This window comes from Equus caballus, chromosome 2 (assembly GCF_041296265.1).
Source record: "Equus caballus isolate H_3958 breed thoroughbred chromosome 2, TB-T2T, whole genome shotgun sequence".
Lineage (NCBI taxonomy): Eukaryota > Metazoa > Chordata > Mammalia > Perissodactyla > Equidae > Equus > Equus caballus.
Window position 1 is genome coordinate 32,503,821 of NC_091685.1, and position 27,928 is coordinate 32,531,748.

General features: G+C 57.9%; 1 protein-coding gene across 4 annotated transcripts; it reads left to right on the plus strand.

Annotated features, from left to right (window-relative positions):
- The first annotated feature begins 61 nt into the window (after window positions 1-61).
- WNT4 (Wnt family member 4) lies at window positions 62-27,928 on the plus strand. Of its 4 annotated transcripts, none has more exons than XM_023635550.2 (5): window positions 62-351; window positions 14,576-14,811; window positions 23,834-23,965; window positions 24,059-24,201; window positions 24,919-27,928. In XM_023635550.2, the coding sequence occupies exons 1-5, from the start codon at window positions 275-277 to the stop codon at window positions 25,384-25,386; spliced, it is 1,056 nt and encodes a 351-aa protein (XP_023491318.1). In that variant the 5' UTR covers window positions 62-274; the 3' UTR covers window positions 25,387-27,928. The 4 variants fall into 4 exon arrangements, with proteins under 4 accessions (XP_023491318.1, XP_023491320.1, XP_070107700.1 ...); XM_023635552.2 differs by lacking the exon at window positions 62-351 and adding an exon at window positions 8,741-8,826; XM_070251599.1 differs by lacking the exon at window positions 62-351 and adding an exon at window positions 11,094-13,068.

Consider the following 27,928-nt stretch of genomic DNA (forward strand, 5'->3'; position numbering starts at 1 on the left):
CCCGCCCCCCCGGCCGCCCGCCCGCCCGCCTCCGCCGCCGCCGCCGCTGCATCCCGGCTCTGGGGCGGCGCTGACAGTCTGGTCCGCGCCGGGCAGCGGGCGCAGCAGCGGGCAGGGCTGCCGGCAGGCACGGAGGCAGAGCCCCGCCGCGCGCGCCCCGGCCCGCGCCCGGCGCCGCGCCCCAGCCCGCCCGCGGGGCGCCCACCTGCCGCCCCGACGGGAGGCCCCCCGCGGCCGCCGCCGCTGCCCGGAGCCGGGCGCCCGCGGCAGCACCATGAGCCCCCGCTCGTGCCTGCGTTCTCTGCGCCTCCTCGTCTTCGCCGTCTTCTCGGCCGCCGCGAGCAACTGGCTGTAAGTCGGGCCGGGACCCGGCTGGGCCGGGCGGGGGCCGGGCGGGGCAGGGTGGGGCAGGCCCCGGGGGCAGCGGCCGGTGCCAGGCGGCGCGGGGCAGCGAGCGCGGGGGCGCCCGGCAGGTGTCTCGGCCGCGGGACGCGAGGCTCGCTCGCTCTCTCCGCTGCCGCCGCCACTGCCCGGGCCTCCCTCTGGACACCCCTCCTGCCCGGGTCCGGCTCCCAGCCTGGAGGCTGCAGGGGTGGCGGCGGCGTCTGCACCCATAGGCGGCCTGGGGCGCCCGGGAGCGCAAGGGGTGCGAGCGCGGGGCGGCGGCTGGGGTGCGGTGCCGGGCGCGGGGCGCAGCCCAGGCAGGGCTGACAGGTCACCGAGGAAGCCCATGACGGGGGAGGACTCTGGGTCATAATAGCAGGTTAATCCTCAGAAGTCCAGGAGCGAGTTCCCCGTGCGGAGCTGCGCCGCGCTGCGGGCTGGGTTGGAGGCGTGCAGGGACCTGTTTCTGCTTGGGGGGCGGGAGCCAGGCATAGAAGGAGGGAAGGGACCAGAACACGGGGCCTCCGAGAGCCCGAGGCTGGCGCTGGCTGGCCTTGGTTCTTCCTGGGGCAGGAAGAAACTCCATCCAGCCCTTAAGGAGGACAACAGCCCCTACCTCCCCGTGTCCCACCTAAGGAGGGAGGGGTGGTGACCACCGCTGACCTGTCTGTTTCTCCTTGACTGGGCCTGGGTCTGGGCACTCCCTGCAAAGGGACAGAAGGTTCGCTGGGGGCAATTCTAAAGGGATGAGCTTCAGCGAGTGGGTGAACAGTGAAGCAAGAGGACCCTGGACTCTTTCTTCGTTCCCCTCCGGTACCGTTCCCCGGGCCCCAGGCTTAACCCTGGCCCCAATTCCTTCTGCCCAGAGCTCTGCCCCCATCCGCTGTGGGCAGCCAGTGGGGAGCCAAGCTCCAATATTGATCTGAAAAGCATGAGGTGAAAAGGGGGGTAGCTGACGGTGTAGCCGGGGTTTCCATGGAGACCGCGGGAGAGGAAAAAATTCTCTCTGCATCAAGACCGAAGAACAAATATCTCCCATGAAATTGCCCCGAGTGTCCAATGGCTGTTGCTATGAGGTCATTGCGGACGGCCGGGGCCCTGCAGGCTGGAAGGAGTGTGTTCGTTGGGGTCAGAGCCACCCAGGGCTTGGGGGACGGAGGTGATGTGGAATTCTCCCAGCTGTTCCGAGAGCGAGCGACTCCAAGGCAGCCTGAAGTGGCTGTGGAGCTTTTGTTTTTCTTGGAGACTTAATTTGATTAACACTTCAGGGGCAGTGGCAAAGTGTACAGAAACCAGGGCACCGCCATCAGCCTCCTGCAGGCCATGCCTCTGAGTAGGGCCTGGGTGGCAAAGGCAAGGAGGGGTGCTGACTTGGACTTGGGGGAGTTTGGGGTCCCTGGAGCTGACTCTTGAAAGCATGGGTTCAGAGCTGGGGTCTCCAAAGTGAACGTAAGCATCGGGAAGAGAAAGAACTTGGTCTGACGCAGTCGGCGCCGCGGGCTACAGAAAGGCAGAGCAAGAAGAGGCAGGTCAAGGGTCTGACCCAGGCCTTCAAGCAAAAGGGTGACGTCCACAGTGGAAGGTCCTTCAAGAGCATCTAGTGTTTCACTCATTTTACAGATGAGGAAACTGAGGCCCCAGGTGCACCAAATCCCAGGCAGTGACATACCCCCTTCCCTGAAACCATCCCAACGTTGAGCCAGTGTGGCCCAGGTGTGTCACCACCCACCTTTAGCCACATCCAAGCCCGAAACCCCAGCCAGGGAGGCAGCCCCAGCTTTGGGTCACGCCAACCGTGGGGAATTCCAACAGCTCAGTTCTCCAGCCTGTGCCGTTGTGGGGTGGGGTGAGGAGGGGCAGCCTGGAGGGAGAGGAGAGGTTGGCAAACCTGTTCTCTGCAACAGGGATGGTTCAGGTTCCACGAAGCAGGTCTCCGGATGACCCAGCGCACTCCTGCTCCACCCTGGGCTTCATGCCAAGGGTCTCTCTGCTCAGTCCCAGGCAGGAGGAACAGGGACTTCCCAGGATCTCACCAAAACCCAGAGACGCTGTGACGGAGAAGAGGTCTCCGGGCACTTTCTAAGACTGGGTCAATTGCCTTGTATTGATCAACCTCCATCCCCGGGGCCAGGGATGGGGCCAGCTCTGGGGGAAATAGGTGTTACAGCCTGGCGTCCGAGGAGCTTGGGGTCTAGGTAGAATGACAAGAGAAAAGCAAACCCACAGATGGGTGGGACGGTGTACCTGCTGCTGCTGCCGGAGGAAAGAATTAAGTGTGAGCTGGAGCAGTCACAGTGGCGGGGGACTCGGCCTGGAGGCTGCAGAATCATGACAATAGTGGGGATGATTATAATGGCTCCCACTGTACTATCTAAATCCTGATGACATCTGAATCCCACTTCACAGATGAGACGATCGGGGATCACAGAGGTAATGGCCCCAAGTAACCTAGCTGGTAAATGGCAGAAGCCCCTGAACCAAAAGCTGCCTCTAGAAGGAAAAGCTTCGGGCAGGCAGATGTCTGCCCAGGCACAGTGGCTGGCGCTGTCTTTTTAAATGTGAGCCACGCTGGAGGTCTGGCCCCAAGGGGCTGGCTGGCAGTGCTCTCAGAGGAGCAAGGCCTGCGTGTCCACTCCCCTTCTGGTACCTGGAGTCAGGCTTCTGTCCAGGGCCGGTTGGCTGACCGGTTGCAAGAGCCGGTGCTGTCTGTTGTCTCAGAAGGGCGGGTGGCCCGGCGGGGAGGCCAGGTGTCCTGCTGGGTGCAGCTGTTGGGCAGCATGGAGCCTGGAGCTGGGAGGGCGCCGCAGCCTGAGGCCTGGGCAAGCCCAGAGAAGCTGGAAGCTGTTGATGAGACTTGTGTCTGGCACCCGGAGCGAGCTGACAGCTTGTGGCACCTCCCAGCACTGAGGGAGAGATGGATGGATGAACGGTCCGTCAGTGGAAGGCCTGGACTCTGCCGCAGACTTGGGCTCAGAAATGTCTCTGAATGTCCCCCGCCCCGGGCACTGGGGCTGTGCTGGGAGTTGGGAGACCAGAGTCTCAATCCCAGCTCTGCCTCACATGCTGGGTGGCCTTGCGGGGGCCTCGTCCGCCCTCTGGGCCACAGTCCTCAGCAGATTGCTCTGAACCCCAAATGGAAGCACTGGGAAGAGTTAGGGAACAGAGAAGCTAATGTTCATCGTTGTGGATTTCCTGAAGAAAGGCAGCCACACACTGTGCTGGGGCCCCAGCAGAGGCCCACTAGGCGAGCCCATGCCGCGCTCATAGTCCCGTGGAGTGGCTAAGAACTGGGTCTCTGGGACAGACAGCCCACAGTTCCAACTTAGGTCTGCCGCTAGACAGCTGAGTGACCTTGGACAGGTTTCTTAACTTCTCTGAGCCTCAAGTTTCTCATCTGTAAAATGGTACCCTCCCTTGGGGGGTTGTGAAGTAAGAGTGAGCCCATGCATGTAGCATGCTGAGTGCCAGGCACACTGGTGGAAATGGTAACCATGACTGCTGCTGGAAGCCAAGGGCGGCTCTCAGTGAGATGGGGGAGTCAGGTCCGTGTTTACAGGAAGGATGGAGAGAACGGGCCTTCGGGCTGCTGCTCCCCAGCACTGTTTACCCTGTGATCTTACACAGGTCACACAGGTAGGATCCTAGGCTGATGCCACCCTGCTCTTCAACCAGGGCCCCCACGAGAGCCTCACAGAGCCAGCGAGGCACAGCCTGGCTCATGGGCAAATCCTGCTGGCCAGGGGAGTTGTTCTGGGAGCATCTGTGCCTCCGGGGAAGGCATCGCGCTCTTCACTGGGTCTGACTCCCCACAAGTGTGCATCTCCGGGCCAAGCTCCCGTGTGTCTACTCGCCTAGCAGGGGTGTGCAAGGCCCTTGGCCATGGGCAGATTGAGGCCTGGAGTCTGGACACAACTCATTGGGCCAGATGTGGGCAGAGCCGGGCCAGGTGTACAGTGCCAGCTCCACAAGTAAAGGCGTGGCCTATCTCCCCTAGGAAGTGTCCCCCTAGTCCCCAGATAAAAAGGATCCCTCCCTCCCTTCTACATAGTAAAAACCAGTCCCCTCATAGCTCCTGCCATGGCTCTGGGCACTGAATCGCAGTCACTAACACACCTGCCACCTTGGGACTCCTCACATCACAGCATCGACATTTAGGGACTGTCCTGTGCACTATAGGATGTTTAGCAGCATCCCTGGTCTCTACCCACTAGATGACAGTAGCACCCCCCCCCCAAGTGACAACCAAAAATGTCTCCAGACATTCCTAAATGTCCCCAGGGGGCAAAATCACCTGTGGTTGAGAATCAGCGGTTTACACAGCACTTCCACACCTTTGACCCTATTAGAACCACGTAACTTCTCCCCTCCCACTTTCAGAGGAGCGAGTCTGTATTCTTTTCAGCCCCACTTCAGAGGCCCAGAGGCGCAGTGACTTCCCCAAGGACATTCTGCACATCAGAAGCAGGATTGGAACTTGACTCGCTCCCACGTGTCCAGATCTCGTGGCTTTTATCCCCGCCCATGAAACTGTTTCATACTATGTATAACTGTAGCCCAGTCGTGTGGCTTCTCACCTCCACAGGTTATAAACATCTGGAGGCCCAGGCTATGGCACAGACACCTCTCAGCCTCCTCGTGGGGCCTGGCACATGTCTGACATGTAGCAGGTCCTCTCTTGATATTTGATGGATGAAGAGGGAAGGGCTGGTTCATTCCAGAGGGTTTTAAGCTGCTGTCAAATGGTGCCCTATCTTCAAAGACCTGGAGTCGAAGGGAGGCTCCGCTCTACTGCCCTGAGTCTCAGGGGATGCTAAGATGTTCCAAAGGTGTCAGGACATGTGGCCGTCACCCAGCAGATGCGCTGCTCTGCCTCAGCTCCTGGCTTGGGCAGACCCCGCAGAGCCAGGCTGAGCGCCTTCTCCCCCTCTGCCTCCACTGCAGGGCCCCAGGACCAGGCTCTGCCCGAGGGGTTTGTTCAGGCGGCAGTCACGACCCAGCTGTCTGTTATGGTTTGACTTTCTTCCCCAACCCTGGATTAGCAATTGAGCAACTCAGCAAGCATCTGACAAGACAGTGCTCCCCAAACCTGTTGAAACTCGCCCAACTTGGGCCCTGTGGGTGCATTTGGAAAGCTGAGCATTTGCACCAAGCCTCCTCTCCTTGCTCCTCCCTCTGGAAAGAAGGGCATGGCCTGAGCCAACCGGGCACAGAGTTAGCCAGGGAGCCGCTGACGGGGGTGACGGCTGCCCGCCATCGGCCCCTCCAGTCACCCCCACTCCAAAGGAGCTTGCAAGAGCCGCCGCTTTCACTCGGCAAACTCAGCTGGGAGGTGGAGCTGTGACCCCGTGGTTGCTGTCCAGATTTCCACAGGAGTTGCCAGGTTTTATCTCTGAGTCCTGAACTGCATCTTCTGTGATTCGGCCAAACCCGCGAGAAGGCTCGCTCCCTGCCGTGACCCCACCAGCTCCCCCTTTCCCCATCCAAACCCCTCCCCACCTCCCCCATCTCCTGGCAAACTTGAAACCAAACTATGTTTTACAAGTTCCCCAGCCAAGTCAGAACCCCCGCGGTGGAGGGGACCTGGTCCGAGAAGGCAGGGGGTGGGAGGTGGTGGAAGGGGGGGCTCCCGTCCCAGCAGGGAAGGAACCTCCCAAGAGCTCGCAGCTCACGGGGGAGCTTTGGAGAGGCCCCTCAGAAGCAGCAGGAAATTGCTGATGAGACCAGAGGGGCCTTTTTCCTGCTGTGACTCTGAATGGTCCTTTCAGACCCTATTTCTCACTCTGTTCACACACAAGTCCTATCATAGCAGGATTGGGTCCCAGGAACGCTGCCCCAAGAGCTGGAGACAGCAGGGTATTCCTCTTGAGTCAGGGGTGCCCAGCTGTCCTGGCCCCCAGGCATCCAGGACTGACTCACAGACCTCACGGTTAGAGGGGCTCTCAGGGATGATCAGCTCAACCCCCTCCCTGTTCAATCATGTCAAACGCTGACTTGTCAAGACCTACTCCATCAGGCACTGTGAGAGGCACTTGGGGGTCACCCAGCATATTGGTGGTAGAGCCAGAACTCCATCCCAGGTCTGCCGACTGTCCTCTCAGAACTGCCCCTGCCACAGATGAAAGCAGACCTGCAGCTCCATACCCTGAGCCAGTCATTCTCTGCTGGAGGTGATGAGCAGGGGGAGCGAGGAAGGAACCAAGGTTTTCCCATCTGCCCTGCTGGGGTGCGGGTGCAGGTTTGGCCACAGGCTCTCCCAGGATTAGGCCTTCAGATGGGATCCACCAAGGCCGAGGAACTCACTGGAAACCCAGAGGTGCCAGAGCATGAGCCTCACTCAGGAAGCCAGCACTGGCCCTGGACAGCTCAGCTGGGTTCCCCTGTCCCTCCCGCTCCCCAGCCCGGGGCTCCCCCAGCTGAGCTGGGGATGACAGTACAACGGTTCAGTGGCCACCAGGACAAGGAAGGCACTCTGGGGACAAAGGCTGGGTGAGTCTCCTCAAGGGAGAAGCTCTCTGATGGCAAACTTGGGGGCAAGGCAAGATCAGGAAGTGCCCTAAATCCGACACCCACTCACCCCTCAACCACACCTGCCCCAGGGAGAGAAGGGAAATTCCTACCTCATGGCACAGCTCTGAGGCCCTCCAGGCTCAGGTCTGAGTGGCTAATTCCTGGCCCCGAGTCAGCGAGCAACTCTACTGGGAACAAATACTGTGAGATGGGAAGTGGGGGGGGGGGGGGCTCCCAAACAGGAAGTAGGGGACACAGAGCCCTCAGGAATGAAATGTGGGGAGCTGGGCACCAGGGCACTGGGCATAATAGAAACTAGGGAGCCAAGAGACAGAATATGGGGGTGCTGAGGTTTCTGAGGATGGGAGCAAAGGGAGATAGGGATCCCAGGAGCCAGGAGGGGAATAGTGCTCTAAGGTATAGGAGTCAGGGCTTGGGGCCCAGAGGCCATCATTTTCCCCCAACTGAGAAAATGCGCTTGAGATGAAGTGAACTGGACCCACGCATTGAGAACTCTAGCGCTATGCTAAAGCTGGGGCAAAGGCAGAGTGGAGGCAACACCCACCACCCCACAACCACTGGGAGTGTCTCCAAGGCCAGCTGCTGCTCCCTAGCTTCCCCTCCAGGGGTGTCAGGCCAGTGGCAGCAACTCTTTCCCTGGCCCCCGAAGCTGCAGAGACCACAGGCCCAGACACAGTTCAGGCAGCCACAGAACCACTGAGACAGCTCCCTCCCCAGCACCCCTCCCTCCGGAAAGAAGCCCAGACACATCCGTTGTAGTTCAGAAACGACCTAGGGCTCCAGAAAGACTCAGTCAGTGGGAGAATGAAGCCCCTTTCCTCAAGTCATTGTCTTTTGATGCCAAACCATCATGCCCTCGGTACCCTGGGCCATCTTTGGAGCCTGACAGCCAGCCCAGGCTTAGGAGACAGAGTGACCTGTTTTCAAATCTTGACCATCCCTGACTGGGTGCATGGCCTTCAACATGCGCTTCTCTGAGCCTCACTTTCCTCCTCTGTAGAATGGAGGGGTGATGCCTGCCTGGGCAACCCTACATGGTTGCAATAAGGATATATTAAAACATGCAACTATTGCTGGAAAAGCACAAGTGACAGGGGACATAAGGTCCCTCCCTTCCTGTCATCTAGTCCCACAAATGGTTCCCAAGTCCCCTGGGCACACCTGAGCTTGTCCTGGACCCGCCCTCCCTGCTCTCCCCCACCCCAGGGTCCCCAGCTCCTGATCCAACAGCACCATCCCCCCTCCATCCCATCTCTTGTACTTCCAGTCCTTGGAGGGTCCACCTGATGGGCCACAATCACTGATGGGCCAGAAAAACATGCTCTAACTCTGCATGCTCCGTCTGGAGATTCCACCAAAAATCTGCACTTGGGATGGAGGCCGAGGTGATCCACTGCTCCCGATGGGAGTGGTCCACCCCGCAGTGTGCTCAGCTGAAAAAAGGGTTGGGAACCCAGGTCTAAGAGAGCTGACGGAGCCAAGCAAAAGAAGAGAAACGAGCAGAACCGGTCTGGGGTCCAGCAGAGTCCAGCTTGGGGGTTCAGCTCAGGGGCATGAAGAGTCTTTGAGATGGCAGTGAAGATGATTCCCATGATGGTAAACGTCTCAATGTTGATGATAAGATACTAACGTTGCCAACAGGGGAAGATGCCCACCATATGGCCATTTAATTCATTTAAGCCTCCTGAGTTGGGAACTATTAACCTCTCCATTCTTTAGATGAAGACACTGAGACTCAGAGATGCTCAGTAACTTCCCTCAGGGAACACAGGGATGGGATTCTGACTCAGTCTGTCTCCCTTGCACAGTGCACCACACTGCCTGCCGTGCTGAGGGATGAGAGTCTCCGGACAGGGGCACCATGGGACAGAGGACAGCAGGATCCTAAGACCATGGGTACAGAAATGTTAAAAGGTCTGAAAACAATTAGGGGGCATGATAAGGATCTTGGGGAGCCAGCTGCCGCCCACCCCCATGGGAACACGGTCCTGGATGGGGTCTGGTCCCCCTCACGCTCCCCTGGCCGCCCGCGTCTCCCAAGGCGGCTCACTCCTCAGCAGGCGCTCCGCTTCCTTCCGGCTCCTCCTCCCACCCGTTGGCCTCCTTCCTCCCTGGTGAGGAGGCTCTAAATGTGGCCCAGGCAGGCAGGGAGGCCAGAGGGAGGGGACAGAGAGGCCTGGGCTGGCGTCCCAGCCCCCACCTGGACACCCGCGGGGCCAGGACCCATGACACTGATCTGCTTGGCCTCCCAAACGCTCCAGCTATTTCCCGTCTCCTCTCCTCTTGACGCGCAGAGTAAGAACCGGGGAGGAGTCGGAGAGGTGCGGATTTTCCTCTAGGAATTTGTATATTTTTTTTAAAAAGCAAGCAAACCTGGAAAAGCTTGGGACAAGCCCAGCTAATTTTAGTTTCTAATGAAAACAGCAGGTGGCTGAGAGGATCTGATCTCCCTGGCAGGGCCAGGGCCCTCCAGCCTTGCGAGCTGCAGGCACGGGCCGGGCGTGGGGAGGGCCTCCTGGGAGGAGCCTGAGGGACCTGCAGCCCCTGGACAAGACCGGGGCACGAGCTGGCTGGCAGCGGCAGCAGGGCAGCCTGGGCTGGCAGGGTAACATGATCGATGGCACAGCGGTGGCTGGAGTCCTGGGTGGCCAGGGCAGCAGGTGGCAAATTGCGAAGCCTGTACTCAGCAGTGGCAGGAAGAAGCTTAAATTGGGGCAATGCGACAGAACGGGAAAAGAAGCAGGGATGGTTACGGCCCTCCACAGGCCAGCCCGGCCCAGCAGCGGCTGACACGGATCACACCCAGGTTCTCTGTCTCCCCCAGAAATGGCTGTGCAATCGACACTGGAGCCCAGCCCAGCTCCAGGTCTGCAAGGGGAATGCGTGTCTCTGGGGGAAAGGTTGAGCCACCTTAGGGTGCGAGGAGGGGATTCCTGAGGCCCCCAGGATCAGTTGGGCCAACCCCCTCAGGGTCTCCAAGCCCTCAGCAGACTGAAAGGCAAAGGCAGCCCCATTCTCCCCCCTCACCCCCTGCTTCCCTACCTAAGCACTCTGCCAGGAGGTGAGCAGAGGCGACCCGGTCAGGACAGAGCCCCCCATTCACGCTGCAAGCATTTCTGCACACCTTCTACGTGCTGCTCCCTGTGCTGGGCACTGAGGAGGCCACAGGCTGGACGTGACGCCGAGGGTGGCATCAGCCTCCTGCAGCTGTCAAACAGAGCAGATCCACACCAGGGTACAGGGGAAAGAGAGTTCCCAGTCAGAGCGGGGTTTGCATTCTAACTTTGCCGCACGCTAGCTGTGTGACTTTGGGTGAGTTACTCCACCTCTCTAGGCCTCGGTTTGCTCATCTGTAAAATGAGGCTAGCACCCTAACTGGACACCAGACAAGCAAGTAGTGCAAGCAACAGCCTGTGAGGCCTAGTGTCCTAACTCCCTCCACCCCCCTCCCAGCTCCATTTCCAGCTCTGGCACCCAGCGCTTCCCAGGCAAGACCCTGGGACCTGGGGGAAGTGGAACGGGGGTGGAGCTCTGCCTCCTGTGGCATGGGAGAGGACAGCTGTTGGGCCAGATGAAGGCAGGGGCTGGGGGTAGTGGGCATTGGTGCCAGCGTAGGAGCAGGGACGCTCCTTAGCAGAAGAGGTTTCTCGGCTTCTTCCTGGAAGCTGTCCCAGTGACTCACGGGCATGGCAGCCCAGCAGCTCACCCCTCAGTCCCTGCTGCTGTCGTTGCAGCCCGTCTCCCCTCGTGGAGTTTGGAGCCTGGGGGAGAGGGAGCGGGTGGCTCCTCGGGTGCATCTCATTCCTCCTGCAACGGCAGGGGCTCCATCTATCAGCCCGCCATGGGGCCAGGAGGCCTTTGAGGCTTAGACCCCCTCTGCAATCCCAGTTTGTAGAAGGAAGACAGCGGGAAAGGCCACACAGACCCACTGGTTTATTGAACCCAGGGAGACAGGCTCCAACAGGGGCAGGGACTTGCCCAAGGTCACACAGTGCGTTGGTGGCTCAGCCAGGCCTCCCCAGCCTGCTCCTCCTGCCCAGAGAACGCTTGCCCTTGAATACCTCCCCTCGTGAGAAGCCAGGAGCCAGCACAGCCTGACCTGGCCCTTGGCCGGCTGCAGAAGGAGCAGAGGCTGAGATGGGGACAAGCCAGCTCTGTTCCCCCATGTCACAGAGGGGATTGGGCCCCCTCCCCTTCTAAAGGAGGCCAGCCCTGGGTCTGAGCAGGAAAGGATCCAACTTGAAGCCCAGCTCCTTGTCCCCTCACCCGTGGCCTCCCAAGTGTGGACCTGGCCCATGGCCAGTAGCTGGGCTCTTGGCGCCCCCTGCAGGCCAAGAGCGCCAGGTGGGACTAGCTCCACAGAGGACCCCTTGCCTCATCGTCCGAGGCAGAGGGGCATGCAGGCAGGGTTGAGGAGCAAGGTTGGGCCCCTCCCCTTCCATATGCACCCTCTCCCTGCCCCTCAGCCATCTTCCTGCCGTTGTCTCACCTCTGAGAGGCTCAGGCTCCTGCCCAGACACTACCAGTCTCTGCGTCCCCTAGGCAGGACCTGGTAGAGACGTCAGGGAGGCCCCCGGGAGGCAAGCAATGGGGGGGGGGGAATTGGGGTGCCTCAGCCAGAGACCCCCCACCTCCCACTCGCTCCTGCTGCCCTGGAAGGGAGAGATCCTGCGGTTAGGACACACCTACAATGTGCCCAGCTGAGACCAGGTGCAGCAGCCACATCAGATCACGCTAACTTCTCACAGTAGCCCTCTAGGATAGGAACCATTATCTCCATTTCTAGACGAAGAAAGCCAGACTCAGGCCCCACAGCCAGCGGCTGATGCAGCAGAGAAGAAGAGAGTGGGTCCCGGAATCAGATCTCCCTGGGACTTAGAAGGAAACATCACCAGTGGTTACTCAAGAGCTTCTCCTAAAGTGCTCTCCAGGCCAGCACAGCCTGGCTTCACAGCTGCTCCTGGAAATGGGTTAAAAGGCCAGATGCCCACCAAGACCCACCTGGAGCGAGGCCCAGCCACCTGCGCTTTCACCAAGCCCCACAAATGTTTCTGTGCACAGTCAGATTTGAGAACCATCACTCTGGTCCAACCCACAGGCCTGACTAATAGAATCCAGCTGCTGCTTGCACACCTCTGGGGATGGAGAGCTCAGCAACCACTAGGCAGCCCACCATCTGTACCTTGGCAGCATCCTTAGGTGGAACGAACCCAGCTCCTAGCAGCTTCCGCCCACTCGTGTCAATTCTAGTCTTTGAGCCGCATAAAAGGCGGCTCTTTGTCTCTACCAAAGGCTTTGAAGTCCAGCAAAGCCAGATTCAAGTCCTGGCTCCACCTCTTACTGGCTGTGTGACCTTGTGCACAAGGCAAATTGCTTAACCTGTCTGTGTCTCAGTGTCCTCCTCTATAAAACAGGGGTTCGTTGGCTTGCTGAGAGGATAAATGCAATAATGTCAGTGAAGTACGTAGCCCAGTCCTGACTAAGTTCCATAACAGTCGGCTCTTCTTATCATCGTCATAAACATTTCCCATATTTAATTTTTTGTGTATTTTTCTATTTGGTCAATATTCATGCATTTACTCCTTCATTCAACAAACAGATGTGGAGTTCCTGCCCGTTGCCTCGGCCCCGTGTCGGGCCATCTTTCACACACAGCATCCCTTTTGCTCTGACAATAGGCCCCTGACTGAGTTGGGAGCAGTGGTGTCTTCCCCACCTTACAGATGGGGAAACTGTCCCAGAGAGCAGTGACCTTCCTCCTCCATCCTTCTTCGGACGAGAACCTTGTGCAGCTTCCCTTCTAGGATTCAGTGGCCTCTTCACCTCCCCCCTAGAAAGCACCCCCTCAGACCCAGTTTGCAGGCCAAGCCCCAGGGTGGGGGGGGTGCTGGTTCACTATAGAGTCAGGAACAGCAGGACTCTGGCTCTCTTGTTCAGAGCTGCTGATCTGTGTGGCTGAGGCTGAGGGTAGAGCCAGGGTCTGAGTTCCCTCCTGGGAGGCAGTGGGAAGGCCCCTTTCCCTCTCTGTGCTCACCTGTAAAATGAGGGTCTGAACCAGACCACCTGTCAGGGAATGTTGCTGAAGTTTGTGATTCTCCGCACTCTGCTGCTCCTCCAAGAACCTGGAAGGCAGCCCCGGCAGCCCTGCCCTGGGAGGTGAGCAGATGCATCTCCCTCTGAACAGCTGGGAAGGGAGGCAGGAGGAGAGGAGTCACCACTCAGCTCTCCTCCCACCATCGGGCTGCCACTTGTGTGCCTACTATTTGCACTTGGCCCTGGCCAGGGACACCGGGGGTGGGGGCGGCGGCTGAAGGACAGTGGTTGGAATACAAGTTGTGGGGTCATCTGGATCTGGGCTCCAATCCAGGTCTGTCCTCACAAGCCAGGTGACATTGAGCCGGTCATTTCACCCCTCTGAAACCTACCTGGCACTTGGTAGGTGCTCAGTTAATGCACACCTCCTTCCGGTGAAGACCACTTCTTCCTCACAGGGCCTTTCTCCGGCTCTGTTCCTACCTCAGCGAGCAATTCTTGTCTTGCCCCGGACCTCCTTGCCTCCTGGCCCAGAGCTCAAAGTGCCCACCCTTAGGCGGGGCCGAGGCTTCCCAGGCCCCTCAACCTGCCACGGAGGAGGACAGGCAGGAGGAAGGGTTTACAGGCTTTGAAGCTCGGCTCTGGCACTTGTTATCTGTGTGGCCTTGGGCACATCATCTTCTTAGCCTTCATTTTGGAATCCATAAAATGGGCATGATAATTATCACTTCATAGATTTGGGGTGAGGATGCAACAGGATGAAGTGTGCGCCACTGTGCACGGCACACGGTAGGTGTTCATGAACTGTGGTGCTCTCTCCCGTCCTCCGCTGAAATGGGTTCATTAAAGCTCCTTCTCCCCACGTGTGTCTGCTCCCAGAGCACCTTGACATCAATTACCTCATCTAGACTGTGATCCTCGCTATAACCCTATGAAGTGAGCCAGAATTGGTGCCCCATTTTCAGGCTGAAAAAACTCCAGGGGCTGAGGGGAGAGCCTGGCACACTTTGTTTTTGAAGTCCCCAGCCCCCACCACTCCCTGTGTACTGACCATCCCTTGTCCCCAGCCCTTCACTGCCTTCACTGTCCCACCCGCAAGGGCTGCAGCACTGATGCTGGTTTCCATCTGGTGGCCCTGGGATGCGGCTGGCAGTGAGGATCTTGACCTTATAGGTGGGCTTAGGTCACTGGGGTCCCTGCCTGGGAGTGGGGAAAGAGAGACGCCAGGACAGACAGTGGCTCCAGCCTCCTAGCTCAAGGGCATCCTCGACATGAAGGGGTTGAGTCAGGGGCCAGGTCTGGGGTAACATTAAGGCACAGACACTAGTGCAGGGGCCACCCGGGGCAGGGAGGGATCCCATGGGGCCTCTATCAGCTTCTCTCCCAGGGTGCTGTCTGCTTCAGCAGACTCGAGGTGGAGGCCTTCTTGTGCAAGACAGCACTCCCCTCTCCAGCCCCAAGAGCCGGGCAACAGTGCCTGTCACTGGATCCAGAGAAGTTGACCACCAGGACCCCTCTCAGGGACAAGTCAGTTCTCAGAGACCTGGGCTGGGCACGGGCTCGTTCTGGGAGTGGAAAGAGGAGGGAAGGGGCCCTGCACTCCATCCCACCCCCACCATCCTCTCCCTAGGTACCTGGCCAAGCTGTCATCGGTGGGGAGCATCTCCGAGGAGGAGACCTGCGAGAAGCTCAAGGGTCTGATTCAGAGGCAGGTGCAGATGTGCAAGCGGAACCTGGAGGTGATGGACTCCGTGCGCCGCGGCGCCCAGCTGGCCATCGAGGAGTGCCAGTACCAGTTCCGGAACCGGCGCTGGAACTGCTCCACGCTCGACTCCCTGCCCGTCTTCGGCAAGGTGGTGACGCAAGGTGAGGGAGGGGCTCGTGGGGGGCCGCTGGGGGAGTCAGCGGTGCTGGGGTGTGGGCCCCGGGCCAGGGGATCCCGGGCGAGACCACATTTCCTTGGGTGGGGAATGCTTGTGAGTGGCCGGACAAATTATTCTGTCATTTATCAAGTGAAAACAGCACTCTGCTCAGGCGAGGGCATAAAGAATGCAGGGAGAGGGGCAGGATCCAGGCGGGCCGAGTCTGAGGTGGGAGGGCCAGCAGAGGGGATGCTGTTCTTTGTGCTGAGCAGCACTCAACAGTGTGCAGTGTTTCCACACTGGAGCTCCCACCCCCATTTTACAGAGGAAGAAACTGAGGCGCAGGCAGAGAAAAGGATGGAGTGGCCAGGGCTCCTCAGAGGGTGGACAGCAGAATCAGAGTTCAGGCTGGGACTCCAGACCCCCAGCCCCATGCTGTTTCCACCTTAGCACTGGGCCTCCTGTATGCAAGCTAAGCCGTCTCACCTGTCTGCACCTTTGACGAACCACATTGAGAGGGTCACCATGCCCACCCAGCCTGAGACACAGGGAAGCGCAGCGCCAGCTCCTCCCCTCCCGGGCTCCCAGTCCAGTTGACAGCCACCACTCAGGAGGGGTAGTGGCTTACACACCAATAGCACTAACTAGGGACCAGGCACTTTTTCGAGTGTTTTAAGTAATATTAACTCATCTGGCCCTTTGAGATAGGCCTCCACATTGCAAATGAAGAAACTGAGGCATGCAGAGAGGTTAAGTAACTTGCCCAAGGTCACAGAACTAGAAGGTGGCAGAGCCAGAACTTGAACCCATGCAATCCAGCTCCAGGGTCTTGCTCTTGCCCACCATGAGAAAGTACTGTGATGGAGGGGTCATGGGGGCCTTGGGTGCACAAGGGTGGACTCCTCCTCTGGCCAGGCTGGGTGCTCAGAGAAAGCTTTCCCGAGTAGGTAGGCCCACAGCTCGGACCAGAAATATGAGAGGGCATTAAGACAGAGGAAGGTGGGCCAAGGCCTAGAGAACGTTCCATGCAACTGGAAGGCTCCTTGAGAGGTCACTGGGTCAAGCCGCTGCCCTCGAGGAAGTGCTCTGAACCTGCTGCCCTCTTTCTACTTCCTGAGCATGAAACTGACACTCCCGAGCCACCGGCAGCCGACAGGGCCCTTTGACTTGCTCAGGCAGCAGGAAGGCATTGCCTGGGCCAACCTTTGTCTTGGCACCTGTGGTCCTGGACGGCTACGGCTGCTCGGCTGCGGCAAACCGTTTGGATGTTGTTGGAAACCAACTGTGATAGAAATTTGGAAGCCATTCTCCTGGGAGTTGGCAGAGGCCAAAAAGGCAGGATCATGCTTGGCATTACTGAACATCGCTGCTCCGGAGAAGAAGCAGAGACCCAGTGAGCAGCCTGGGAGCGGAGGCATTCCAGGGACAATAGTGCCAATGCCCAGGGCCCAGGGATGCCTGGTTTGGTGAGGCCCGGATGCTAGGCTCCAGCAACAGACCCTGAGCACAGGAAGCCCCTTGCACACAGTAGGTGTGCGGCGTCTTAGAGGGACTGGTGGATAGGTCAGCAGGGTTTCACGCGCCAGGCCCTTCCACACCCCCATGCCTTTGCACTTGCTTGTTCCTCTGCCCCAAATACCCACCCTCTTTCTCCCCCAGCTCAGCAGCTCCCTCCTCCACAGTTTCCCAGCCCCGTAAGCAGATGGTTGCTTTGTCCTCTGGGCTCCGAAGCTGTTTGTTCATGCTGGGGGGTTGTCCCCTTTTTTGGTAATTTTTGGTTCTGATATAATTTCAGACTCACAGAAAGGTTGCAAAAATGCTACAATGAATTCCCGTATACTCTTTTCATCTCTAGGTGATGGGTTTATTCAGTTGGCTACTTTTGCTTTCTTCTTTTTTTTTACTGAGGTATAATTAACATACAACATTATATTAGTGTCAGGTGTACAACATAATGATTCTATATTTGTATATATTATGAAATGGTCACCACAAGAAGTCTACTTAACATCCATCACCACACAGAGTACAAAATTTTTTTCTTGTGATGAGCACGTTTAAGATCTACTCTCTTAGCAACTTTAAATATGCCATACGGTATTATTAACTATAGTCACCATGCTGTACGTTACATCCTCATGCTTTATTTATTTTGTAACTGGAAGTTTGTACCTTTTGACCCTCTTCAGCCATTTCGCCTATCCCCCCACCCCCATCTCTGGCAACCACCAGTCTGTTCTCTATATCTATGGGCTTGGTTTTTCCTATGAGGAATTCCCATATACTCTTTAGCTGGACTCACCAAGTGTTTACATTTTAACCCATTTGCCTTATCAATTTCTCTCTCTCCCTTTCTCTCTCTCTCTCCCCTTAATACACACGCACGCACTTTGTCTAAACCATTTGTGTTCACAGCTTTTATTACACCTTCTAGACTGAACTGTGATATCTCTCTCCACCACTCCCCTCCCCCATCCCTAAGACTTGAACTCTTCCGAGGCAAGGATGGTGTCTCATTTACCTGTCTCCCAGCATGTGCAGAGTCTGACTTGGAGGAGACAATCAGTGGATGTCATCCTATGACAGAAAGCAAGTCAGGGAAAGGACTCAAAGGGGCAAAGAAGGTCAGGCATGGGTCAGTGCTGGCCTTAAGCCAGTGAGGGACCCCGTTGAGAAGTGCCTTCCTCACCTGTGTTTGCGGCCGGAACCAAGGAGGGGGCCAGCCCTGGCTCAGCAAGTTCTGGGAGATGCTGAGAATCCTACCAGGCTTGGCTGGAACCTGCTCCGGACTACAGTCTGAGTGGCCTGGTCAAGCGTCCCGTCCCCTTGGAGCTGGGTCAAGATACGCTCACACCAAGCCAGCCACACCGGGCAGATGTCAATCGTGTTTGGAGGAGGAATCTGAGCTCTTCCCTTCCTTCCATCTCCTCGCTTTTCTATTTTTCGTTTTCCTCTTGGAAAAGTCTTAGTTTGTCTCCACTGAACAAGAGAAGAGCCTTGTCCATCCCAAGGCCTGAGGGCACAGCGCTGCTCTCTGAAAGCCCGGGGTTGACGAGGCAGCTGGACCAAGAGCATGGGCAAGCACGACCTTGGGCGAGTGACCTCCCCCGCTGAGCTGCAGCGTCCTCACCGATCAATGAGACCAGCACATGTGCTTACCTCACACGGTCATGGAGGTTCAGTGACGTGATGCATGGCAGCACTTAGACCTGAGAAGAGCCGTCTGTCATCAGCAGGTGCTGTCGTTTTTGGTGGCAGCAGCAGCAGCTGGTCCAGGCAGGCCTCTCTCGCAGCCCCCAGCTTTCGGGGTTAGGGGGCTTGGCCAGTGCCAATTCATGAGCTGCCTGGCTGGGGTCACGACCTCAGACATGGAAAGGTTGTAGCTAACAGCTCCTCCCCAGGAGCCAGGCCATACTTGGAGAAGAGAATGAGACCCCATTTATTGAGGACATCCTGTGTGCTGTCTTGCTTCAGGTCACCCTCACGACAATTCTGTGTGCGTAGTATTGTTCCCATTTTACAGATAAGAAAGGAGACTCAGCAAGCAGAGGGTGGTGACACCCTCAGATCCAGGACCTGCCAACTCCTGCCTGTGAGATCTTGAGCAAGGTCCTTCCCCTCTCCTAGCCTCAGCTTCCTCCTCCCTATAAAGTGGGGACCATCCCAGGACCAGCCTCCTGGGATTCCCATGAGGATTCAGAGAGACGCAGCTCTGAAGGGCTGATTCCCACAGAGACCCCCAGGGAGGGGGCAGCTCTCTTCCTGCTAGCATTGCCCGACGTCTCATAGCCTCCACCCCCAAGCAGTGGAGGCCACCCTGCTCCTGGCCTACTGAGGACAGGGAAATAATGGTGACTGCTGAGGACGATATGTAAGTTAGGGCCAAACTGCGTGCTCTAGGCTTAAATTTGGTCAAATTGGCATCTGGGGCAGTGTCTGTGCGTTAGTCCCTACTGGATCCCAATGCAGAGCAGAGCCTGCACCTGGGGGTTAACTGGTAAATACCTGCTGAATGACAGGAAAGGGTCTGAGGGTGGGAGGGAGAGGCCGTAGAGCCTGGCGAAGGTTCAAGGTCACAGGGAGCAGGTCATGCTGGCTCCGAGTGGGCCAGCCTGAGCAGGATGGGAGGCCAGAGCGGCAACCCCGACTCCTCTTCTCCTGCTCCCTTCTTCTGTAGATAGCACGGGGTCGCCTCTGCCTCTTCACATCCGCCTCTGTGACCCTGTCCCGAGAGGGGACTTCCTGAACCCCGAGGCCCATTTGGGCTCTGGCTGCCATGGCTGGGAGGCAGTGTGGTGTACTGGCCGTAGCAAAGCGGAGACTGACCCCAGGCCTGTCCTTCCACTCCCCCGTGTCTAACGTCTAGGACGCCTCACTGACCATAACATCAGGCTGGATTGAAGAAGTGAGTGCTTCTCAGTCCTGGGCTGTGGCTCACTAAAACCTGTGTTCTCCCCTTTGTCCTCAATGTCGGCATCATGTTGGACCCAGGGAGGGAGAGACCGGGCCTTCCTTCGGGGCAACCTCTCGGGCCAGTCTTTTGGTGCCATCAGATAAGTTACAGGAAGTCTGGGAGGGGGCACCCCAGAGGCGCTCTGCCAGTGGGAGTTCCTTGAGGAAACATTTTCCTCGGTGTCCCTCGTGTGCAGCATAGGGCCTCGCTCACAGCAGGCGATCAATAAATGTTTGGAGAGGGAGCGGCAAGGGAGGAGTCCTCTGCCCTAAGGAAGCTTTAGCCCAATGACAAGACGTAGTCAACTGACGGACCCTCAGAGTGTCAGTGCCCCACCAACATTTGCTAGAAAATGAATCAAATGGCATTAATCAGCCGACTGTAGTACAACGGCCACTGTGTCTCGAGCGCCTGCTGTGTGCCAGCGGCTGCACGCAGGACTTCCTGTATTTTACCCCTTAGATTGTCATAACCACCTGATGAGGTCAGTACCATGATCAGCCCCATTCTCTGGACAAGAGAACTGAAATCACACCTCTAGGAAGTGGTGGAGCAGGGACTGGATCTCAGGCCTGCCCGGCTGAGTGGCCAGGCTCTTCCCCAATACCCACCCCTGGCTCCAAGTAGCTGTGAAGCGTCTGCTCCGTGCCCAGTGCTCCTGTTCCATGCTACCTAGGGGGCAGAGGAGAAGGATGAGGGACAGCCGGGCCCCAGGAGGTTCCAGTCTGGCTGCAGAGGCCAGACAAACACACAAAACACTTAGAAGATAAAATGGTTTTCGGCTCGATTCTGACTGCTTGTGGCAGGTAGGCCAGCGAGAACGCCGCAGTCCCGGAGGTCCGTGAGGGTGGGAGGGAGACACGGGAGAAGTGCTAGGGTCTGCCTGCCAGGCAGCATTGCTATCCCCATGTGAGAGCTGGGAAAATGAGGCCCAGAGAGGAAGGTCCCACCACTGCTACAAGTCTTACAGCTGTGTCCAGCTCCAGAGCCGTTACTCTTTCCCTGTCCTACATTGTCTCTTAAATCCAAAGAGGCTTCCCAGAGGTGGTTTCAAGAAAAGGTGAGATTTTGCAGATAAGAGAGCAAAGGAAACTGGAAAGGCCAGCTAGGGGCAGGGATGGGAGAGGACGGGGGACAATGTCTTTCTCAGAGACCAGAGCCTGTCTTGCCCCCCCCACCAGGACTCCCGCTGGGCCTGCCTTGAAAACATGGGAGTTCTGCTCAGAACAGCACTTTCCTCAGGACACCCGCCTGGTTCCCAGGGGATCACCACGCCATGGCTTCCCTTCCAGCCCAACTCAGCCTCAGCTGATGCCCCTCCAAACACTCCTTCCTGCTCAAACATCCTTCCTTCCAACATCGGGAGAGACATTGTATGCAATGGGCTAAGAAGAGCACGGGCCTGGAGTCAGACAGGCCTTGATTCCAATGTCTACGTGGCCACTGACTGGCTGAGGGACCCTAGATGAGCCCCTGAGCCTCACTTTTTCAAACTCCATAGAGCAGAGCTGGAGAGAGCTGGTTGCTAAGGTGGTCATGAGCCTTAGATGACATATGGAAAGGCCCTGGCACATAGTAGGCCCTCTGGATGCACAGGACAACTCTGGATTCCCAGCCCCAGGCAGCCTTAGCATTTTGGAAAAGATGGCATTGAGGCGGGACCCAGAGGACACGCAGGATTTAGACCAGTGGAGCCAGGGAAGGAGGCACTATGAGAAGAAGAAAGAGCAGGAAGAAAGGAGTTGGGTGTGGGATGGAGCAAATGGCTTTATAGAAAAGGCAGAAGGTTGTAGGGCAGCTGCTGGCATCTGAACAAGCTCTGCCTTACCTGGCCCAGCTCTGCTGTCCCAGGAGGACGAAGCCAGGACAGTCTTCCCCCTGCAGCTGGAGTAGGCAACCCCCCTGACCTGGGAGCAGTTATCTACCACGTCGCTGGGGAACTCCCCTCTGCTACATTTGCAGGTGCACCACTACCCTTTTTCTATGTCCCACAGTCTCTGCCAGATGCCCAGCGAGCAAGGCTTCAGCCTGGGCCCCCAGGCAAAGAGGAAGAGCCAGGAGGAGCCACAGCACTGGAGTCGAAGTGCTGGGACCCAGAGCCAGTTAGAAAAGGCTGGAGAAATCACTGCCATTGGTTTTAGGGACATGGTGGCTTGGCCACATTCGCCAGGCCTTCTGGGGCCTCATGCGCTGGGCACAGGCCAACTGCCCACCATTCCCCAGTGAAGAACCCTTTGCAGAACTGGACTTGTCCTACCACATGTGAGATTTAGGACGCCCTTCTTGGCTTCACACCTGGGACAGGGGGAAGAGATGGACTATGTGTGTATCCTGGCGGCTCTGGGCTCCGTGAGGCAGGATAACGTCAAGGTTGGAAGCTCTGGAGCCAGGCTGTCTGAGGTCAAGTTCCGGTTCCACCACTTGCTGGCTGGGTATTACTGGTCGAGTTGCCTTACCACTGAGTGCCTCAGTTTCCTCATCTGTAAAATAAGGGTTAGAAGTCTCCACTCCATAGGGTTGTTGTGAGGAGTATATATATTATATAAAGTCCTTGGACAGTGTGCAGCACAAAGTAAGCGTGCTATAAGCTTTAGTTCTTGTTCCTATTATCTTTCTTTCAGCGTCTCTTCCTTCAGGCCCACTCCCAAGCTGAGAAAACCATAGCGTCCTTGTCCCCCAGGCCAGGGCAAGGGGCCCCTGGGGTCCTGGCAGATGGACGTTGGTTTGCGGATGAGGCAGAGGTCTCCCTGAGCAAGCTCACAGGGACCTCTGCACCCTGGGGCCACTAGCACTCAGGGAGGAGGGGAGCCCAAAGCTTGGGGTGGGCCAGGCACAGCCTGAGAGCCCAGAGAGGCAGAGGAAGCACGCTGCCAGGCCAAGAGCTGGGGCTGCCCCACCGGTCCCATCCGCCCTATCTCCTGCTTTCCCTTCCCCCTTGGTCTTTGGGGCAACGATTTGTGCTGGTTCAGGCCTGGAAATACCAGAAATACCAGAAACTAAAGTCGTCTCTCTTTGGGCGGCCACAGCACAAAACCAACCAACATGATCCTGCTATTAACCTCGATTAACTTGTAGAGGATTCCATCTCAGGCCCCCGTGGCTCCAGCCAAGCCCCCTGATGCTGGCCCCAAATGGCCAGGCCAGGGCAGAGGGTGGGCCGTGGAGAGTGGGTGGTGGGCAGTATCCTCAGGTCAAGGGCCGAACCAAGAACAGGGCGTCCTGAGCCATCAGGCCTGAGCTGCCCCCCGCCCCAGCGCTCAGCCTCTACTGCCTGTCCACAGACACGGGCACAGAGGAGGTGATTGTCTCCGTCTGACCACGGCGACTGCTCCCCAGGGCGGCCGAGAGCACAGGCCTGGGTGTCACAGAGGTAATTGCCAACCACGGGGCCAAAGCCTGCCCCCTCCACTCCTGCGGACACAGACACTCCAGCAAGAGACAGAAGGACAGTCACGGGCACACAGAGGCCCTCACAGGGCCCAGGAGAGGAGCAGGGCCTGTCTGGTCACACACCCAGCCAGCCACGCACACATGCACTACACATACACACACACAGGCACACACACAAACACACTCCCTCCCACCACCCACATCCCCAGAAAGAGGCTCACAGCAGCTACACCCCCTGAGGCACAGTTCCTAGGAGGATAAAAACACCCATTCAGGCAAGGGACGAGGGCAGGCACCAAAATAGAACCACTGAGCAGTCATGGGGCGGAAGGGAAAGAACAGGCGGCAGAGATGGACAGACCTGTGCTTGAGCCCTGGTTCTGTCACTTCCTGGCTGGGTGGCTGGGACCAGATCCCCTCCCCTGCCCAAACCTGCGCTGCGCTGTCTGTGAAATGGGCACAGATGGCGCTCACAGCCACAGGTAGCACCCCTCATCGGCAGTGGTGGTCAACAGTGGGGGCCGATGTTATTACGATTTACTCTTTTTAAAGGTTTAGGAAGCAAGACGGTCTCAGGAATGGGCCGTGCCTCAGCAGGAAGGGTTGGGGCAGGACCACAGGGCGGAGGGACCCCTCAGGGCCCGGGGCTGTGGGGAAACACAGGTTTGAGAGGGAACCAGACCTGGGTTGGGAGTCCAGCTCTGCTCCTTCATAGCTCTGTAGTCTCAGTACGTCAGTTCACCTCTCCGACCCCATCTTGTCTCCCACAAAACGATGCTAACATCACCAGTCTTCTGGAGAGGTTGTGTGAACAGTATCCCACCGGAGCTAAGAGCCACGAAGCTGGGCTGCCGGGCTGCTCAACCACGTCCTGTGTGATCTGGGACAAGCTAAATAGTCTCTCTGTAAAATGGGGACGATAATGGGACTTAGCTCCCGGGGTGCCGTGAGGATGACACGCTCAGCACGAGGACCGCAGGGCAGTGCCCAGTGTGCAGGAAGGCAAGGCCATTGGTACGGTAGGACTAAGCACCAGCACGTGTGCCCTGTCCCAAAGGGCTGACCTGCCTCTCTCTCTCGTGCGCCTCCATGTCCAGAAGGCCTGTATACCCCTCCCCTCGAAAAGGAGGGTGCTGGGGAGGAGCCCTGGGACCCAGCCCTGCCCTCCCTCTGCCTCCCACAGGGACTCGGGAGGCGGCCTTCGTGTACGCCATCTCTTCAGCAGGTGTGGCCTTTGCGGTGACGCGGGCATGCAGCAGTGGGGAGCTGGAAAAGTGTGGCTGTGACCGGACAGTGCACGGGGTCAGCCCACAGGGTAAGTGCAGGAGGCAGGAGGGCATAGCGGGAGGGCAGGGGCCCGGGCCATGGCCCTCGCTCACCCGTGGCCCCCATGCCCACCACGCCCCAGGCTTCCAGTGGTCAGGATGCTCGGACAACATCGCCTACGGCGTGGCCTTCTCACAGTCGTTTGTGGACGTACGGGAGAGAAGCAAGGGGGCCTCGTCCAGCCGGGCCCTCATGAACCTCCACAACAACGAGGCTGGCAGGAAGGTAGTGAGGCGCGTCCCCTCCTTGTAACCACTAGGGCAGGGGTGGGCTCGGCCAAGTCCCCACTCTTCTACCCACATGCCGCTCAGAAAACATTTGCCCAGGCTCTCACCAGCACCAGGCAACTCCTCTCGGCCGGTGGGGTACGGGGCAGCGGGGGAGAAGCAGACAGGTGAGTAGGTGTCACAGAACAGCACGGGTGGCCCGCGATGCACCACACACATCCCCAACACGCCCCCACCTATGCACATATATGTACAGAGGTGTGTGTCTCCATCCCTCTGTCACACACACACAACCCCCTAATAAGTAGCAGAGCTAGGATTTGAACCACTAAGATCATGTGTTTAACTATGACACCATCTGCCTTCTTGATACCTACTCTTCAAGGTTCCCATGCAGATTCAATGCAGCCATGTTCCCCATCATGTCATTTGTCACTCAGTGTTTCATGTGACACTATCCTTTAAAATGTCTCTCCTCCATCAACTCCAAGTGCCTCGAGGACAGGGATGGTACCTTCTTCAACTGTCCCCAACACAGCTTACCAGCCCACCATGGCATACACGAGTAGCTTACTGCAGAGGAAGCGTGACAATAAATCTTTCTCCAATTCTGCGGCATCCCCCCAGGTGTGCTCTGGCTGTCTGCCCCCTAGACACCTCCCTAGCCTCCCCTGACATCTCCTGATGGCCCCTCTCTCCTTCCCATCCCTTGCAGGCCATCCTGACACACATGCGGGTGGAGTGCAAGTGCCACGGGGTGTCGGGCTCCTGCGAGGTAAAGACGTGCTGGCGAGCCGTGCCGCCCTTCCGCCAGGTGGGCCACGCACTGAAGGAGAAGTTTGATGGCGCCACCGAGGTGGAGCCACGCCGTGTGGGCTCCTCCAGGGCGCTGGTGCCTCGCAATGCACAGTTCAAGCCGCACACGGACGAGGACTTGGTGTACTTGGAGCCCAGCCCAGACTTCTGCGAGCAGGACGTGCGCAGTGGTGTGCTGGGCACGAGGGGCCGCACCTGCAACAAGACGTCCAAGGCCATCGATGGCTGCGAGCTGCTATGCTGCGGCCGGGGCTTCCACACAGCTCAGGTGGAGCTGGCTGAGCGCTGCAGCTGCAAATTCCACTGGTGCTGCTTCGTCAAGTGCCGGCAGTGCCAGCGGCTGGTGGAGCTGCACACGTGCCGGTGACTGCCGCCCCGCCCTGTGCCCAGCAACCACCTAGTGGCCCAGGGAAGGCCGATAATTTAAACAGTCCCCCACCACCTACCCCAAAAGATACTGGTTGTATTTTTTGTTTTGGTTTGGTTTTTGGGTCCTCATGTTATTTATTGCCGAAACCAGGCAGGCAACCCCAAGGGCACCAACCGAGGCCTCCCTGAAGCCTGGGCCTTCGTGGCTGCCACTGACCAAAGGGACCTTGCTCATGCCTCTGGCTGTCCACATGTGGCTGCTGCTGACCACTCAGTTGTTATCTGTATGCATTTTTCTACTTGCAGACTTAAGGTGGGTAATGAGTGTTACAGCCACATGCCTACTGACCCTGCCATCTAAGAAGTGGCCCTATGGCAGGGGAAATCGATGCCATCTTGATGGAAGTTGCACCCACACATACACACGAACCCCTGGCAGCTTCAGCCTGGTAGCCTTGTCTCTGAAGCCCCCTGGAAAGGGAATGGGCAAATACCAGGTCAAGGGTAAAGGGTCAATTTCAGCCCTCCATGAGCCACTGGAGGTTCAACCTCTGTGAGACCTTCCAGGCAGGAAGAGCAGGTGAGATGAGGGCAAGAGAAGGCTACAGTGCCACCCCAAAGCCAGCCCGCCCAGCATCCCCCTCAAAGACGGAACCCCCCACTGCCTGGTCCTCCAGGCAGGAGTACAGGCTGCCGATCCTCTGCAGTGATGCCCCGTGTGTCTCCTCTTCACGGTGCTCCTCCTCTGTGAAGCTAGGAATGGAAATCACACATGCAGGAAAGGCCGTGCAAAAAAGCCCTCTCCCAACTATTATTTCACTCATTCACCAAATGTATTCAGCAAAAACTATGTTCTAGGCCCTGTACTGAGCCATCTCACTGGACGACCATAACAGTCCTGGGATGCTTGTGCCCATTTTACAGCAGAGAGGGCAGTGCTCAGCAGGGGCCCCAAGCAAGCTGGGTGCAGAGGCAGAGCCAGAAGAGCCCTCTAGTCAAGATTCCTCCTGGATGCCTGTGCCCAAAAACCCAGAAACTGCAGGTCTCTTTGGAGGTCTGAGTCTTGGGGAGGGGGCCCTCGCTGGAGGAAGAGGGGCCAGGAAGCAGCAAGAGCCACAGACTACAGGCTGAGCTAGAGCTCACATGGGTCCTGAGGGCAGAGCAGGCTCTGAGGGAAGAGGTAGACAGCTAGAAGGCTGACGAAGTGAGGTCTCAGCAGCTAAGACACCCCTGGCCCCCGGTACCATGGGTACTGAAGAAGAGGCGCCCAGGGGCAGCAGCAGCAGCCCAGGCCTGCCCCTGTGCACCAGCCAAACCGTCAGGAGCCCAGCCCAAACTTCTGTGAGCAGGACATGCACACAAGACCTGGCCCGACCCAAGTGCTTCTCAGGTGGGCTCGCCACCACCAGAGGAAGTCGCTGTCAGCCCAGTCTCCAAGCTGCCCTCACAGTGGGGCTCTAGGCTCCTGGTTTAAGGTCTTGAGCTCTGGGATTCCCATTGGAAGTTCTCAGCCCCTAGGCTTTTGGCTCCAGGGTTCAGCATCTGAATTCAAATCCCAGATTCAGAATATGGGCTCCAGCCGGTATAAGCTCTCCTCCAGGCCTTGTGGTTTGTGCCTCCTGGTGTTGGCTCCCTCAGGAAGAAAGGGTCAACACCCCTGGCCCCCCGGCAAGCTCTCTGCTCAATGTCCATCCAAGAAGAAGGCCAAAACCAAGTGAGATGCTGGAGCCACATTTCAATGTGGGGATAATCTTGGGGCAGGAAGGCTCTGATGTGGATGAAAGCTGAGCCGACAGAGTGTCCCCACAGCTGCCCAGCTGGGCTTACCACTCCTCTGGCGGGCTCTGTTCAGCCATCCGCTCAGTGCCAGGGAAAATACTATCCCTCACTGGTAGAGACCAGACCCAAACCAGGAGGCAGTGGAGACCACTCCCTCTCCAGAGCCAGGGCTGAGCCACTCTCCTCCACCCCAGGTCCTGTCCTCAGAAGCAGCGGAAGAGTAGGTCTAGGCTGGGTGCTGGTAGGATGCGTACTGCCCCAGGAAGAATGGAGACGGTCTGTGCCTGTTGGTAGGCTTCACCCTTTCACCTGCCAGGGAGCTCCTCAAAGCTGATCCTCCTGGAGCTGTAAGGATGGAACCTCAGGGAAGCAGACTAGATTCTAGGAACCTCTGCCCTGCCCTACCACTACCAGTACCCCAAAGCCCCAAGGGATCCACAGCCAAGGAGAATGGAGTTTCCTTGGACACACCCCCCTCCAAACTGTCCCAAATAGAGAAGGAACCAGCACAGGCCTGACACAGTCCACCCACTCTGGAAGCTGGCCAGAGGGTCCAAGTCCTGCCCGAAACCTTCTCCACTAGTCTTGCCACAAGGCAAAAGTGATGTCCTCTGAGGCCTAGGGCTGGATCAGCCCCAGCTCTGGATGCTGCTACCCTCTCTGCTGCCCCCACCCCATCCTCCAATTTTTATACTAGGCTCCTTGCAATTGTGACATCCCCATGAAATAGCCTGATGCACGATAAAATGATTATTTCTTTA

Bases quoted from the DNA above. Each gene is read 5' to 3' on its own strand.
- WNT4 (XM_070251599.1), top strand. From the start codon at position 12,986: ATGTTGCTGAAGTTTGTGATTCTCCGCACTCTGCTGCTCCTCCAAGAA. The intron at 14,812-23,833 runs GTGAGGGAGGGG...TGCCTCCCACAG, and splicing joins CGGCAAGGTGGTGACGCAAG to GGACTCGGGAGGCGGCCTTC. The intron at 23,966-24,058 runs GTAAGTGCAGGA...ACCACGCCCCAG, and splicing joins GCACGGGGTCAGCCCACAGG to GCTTCCAGTGGTCAGGATGC.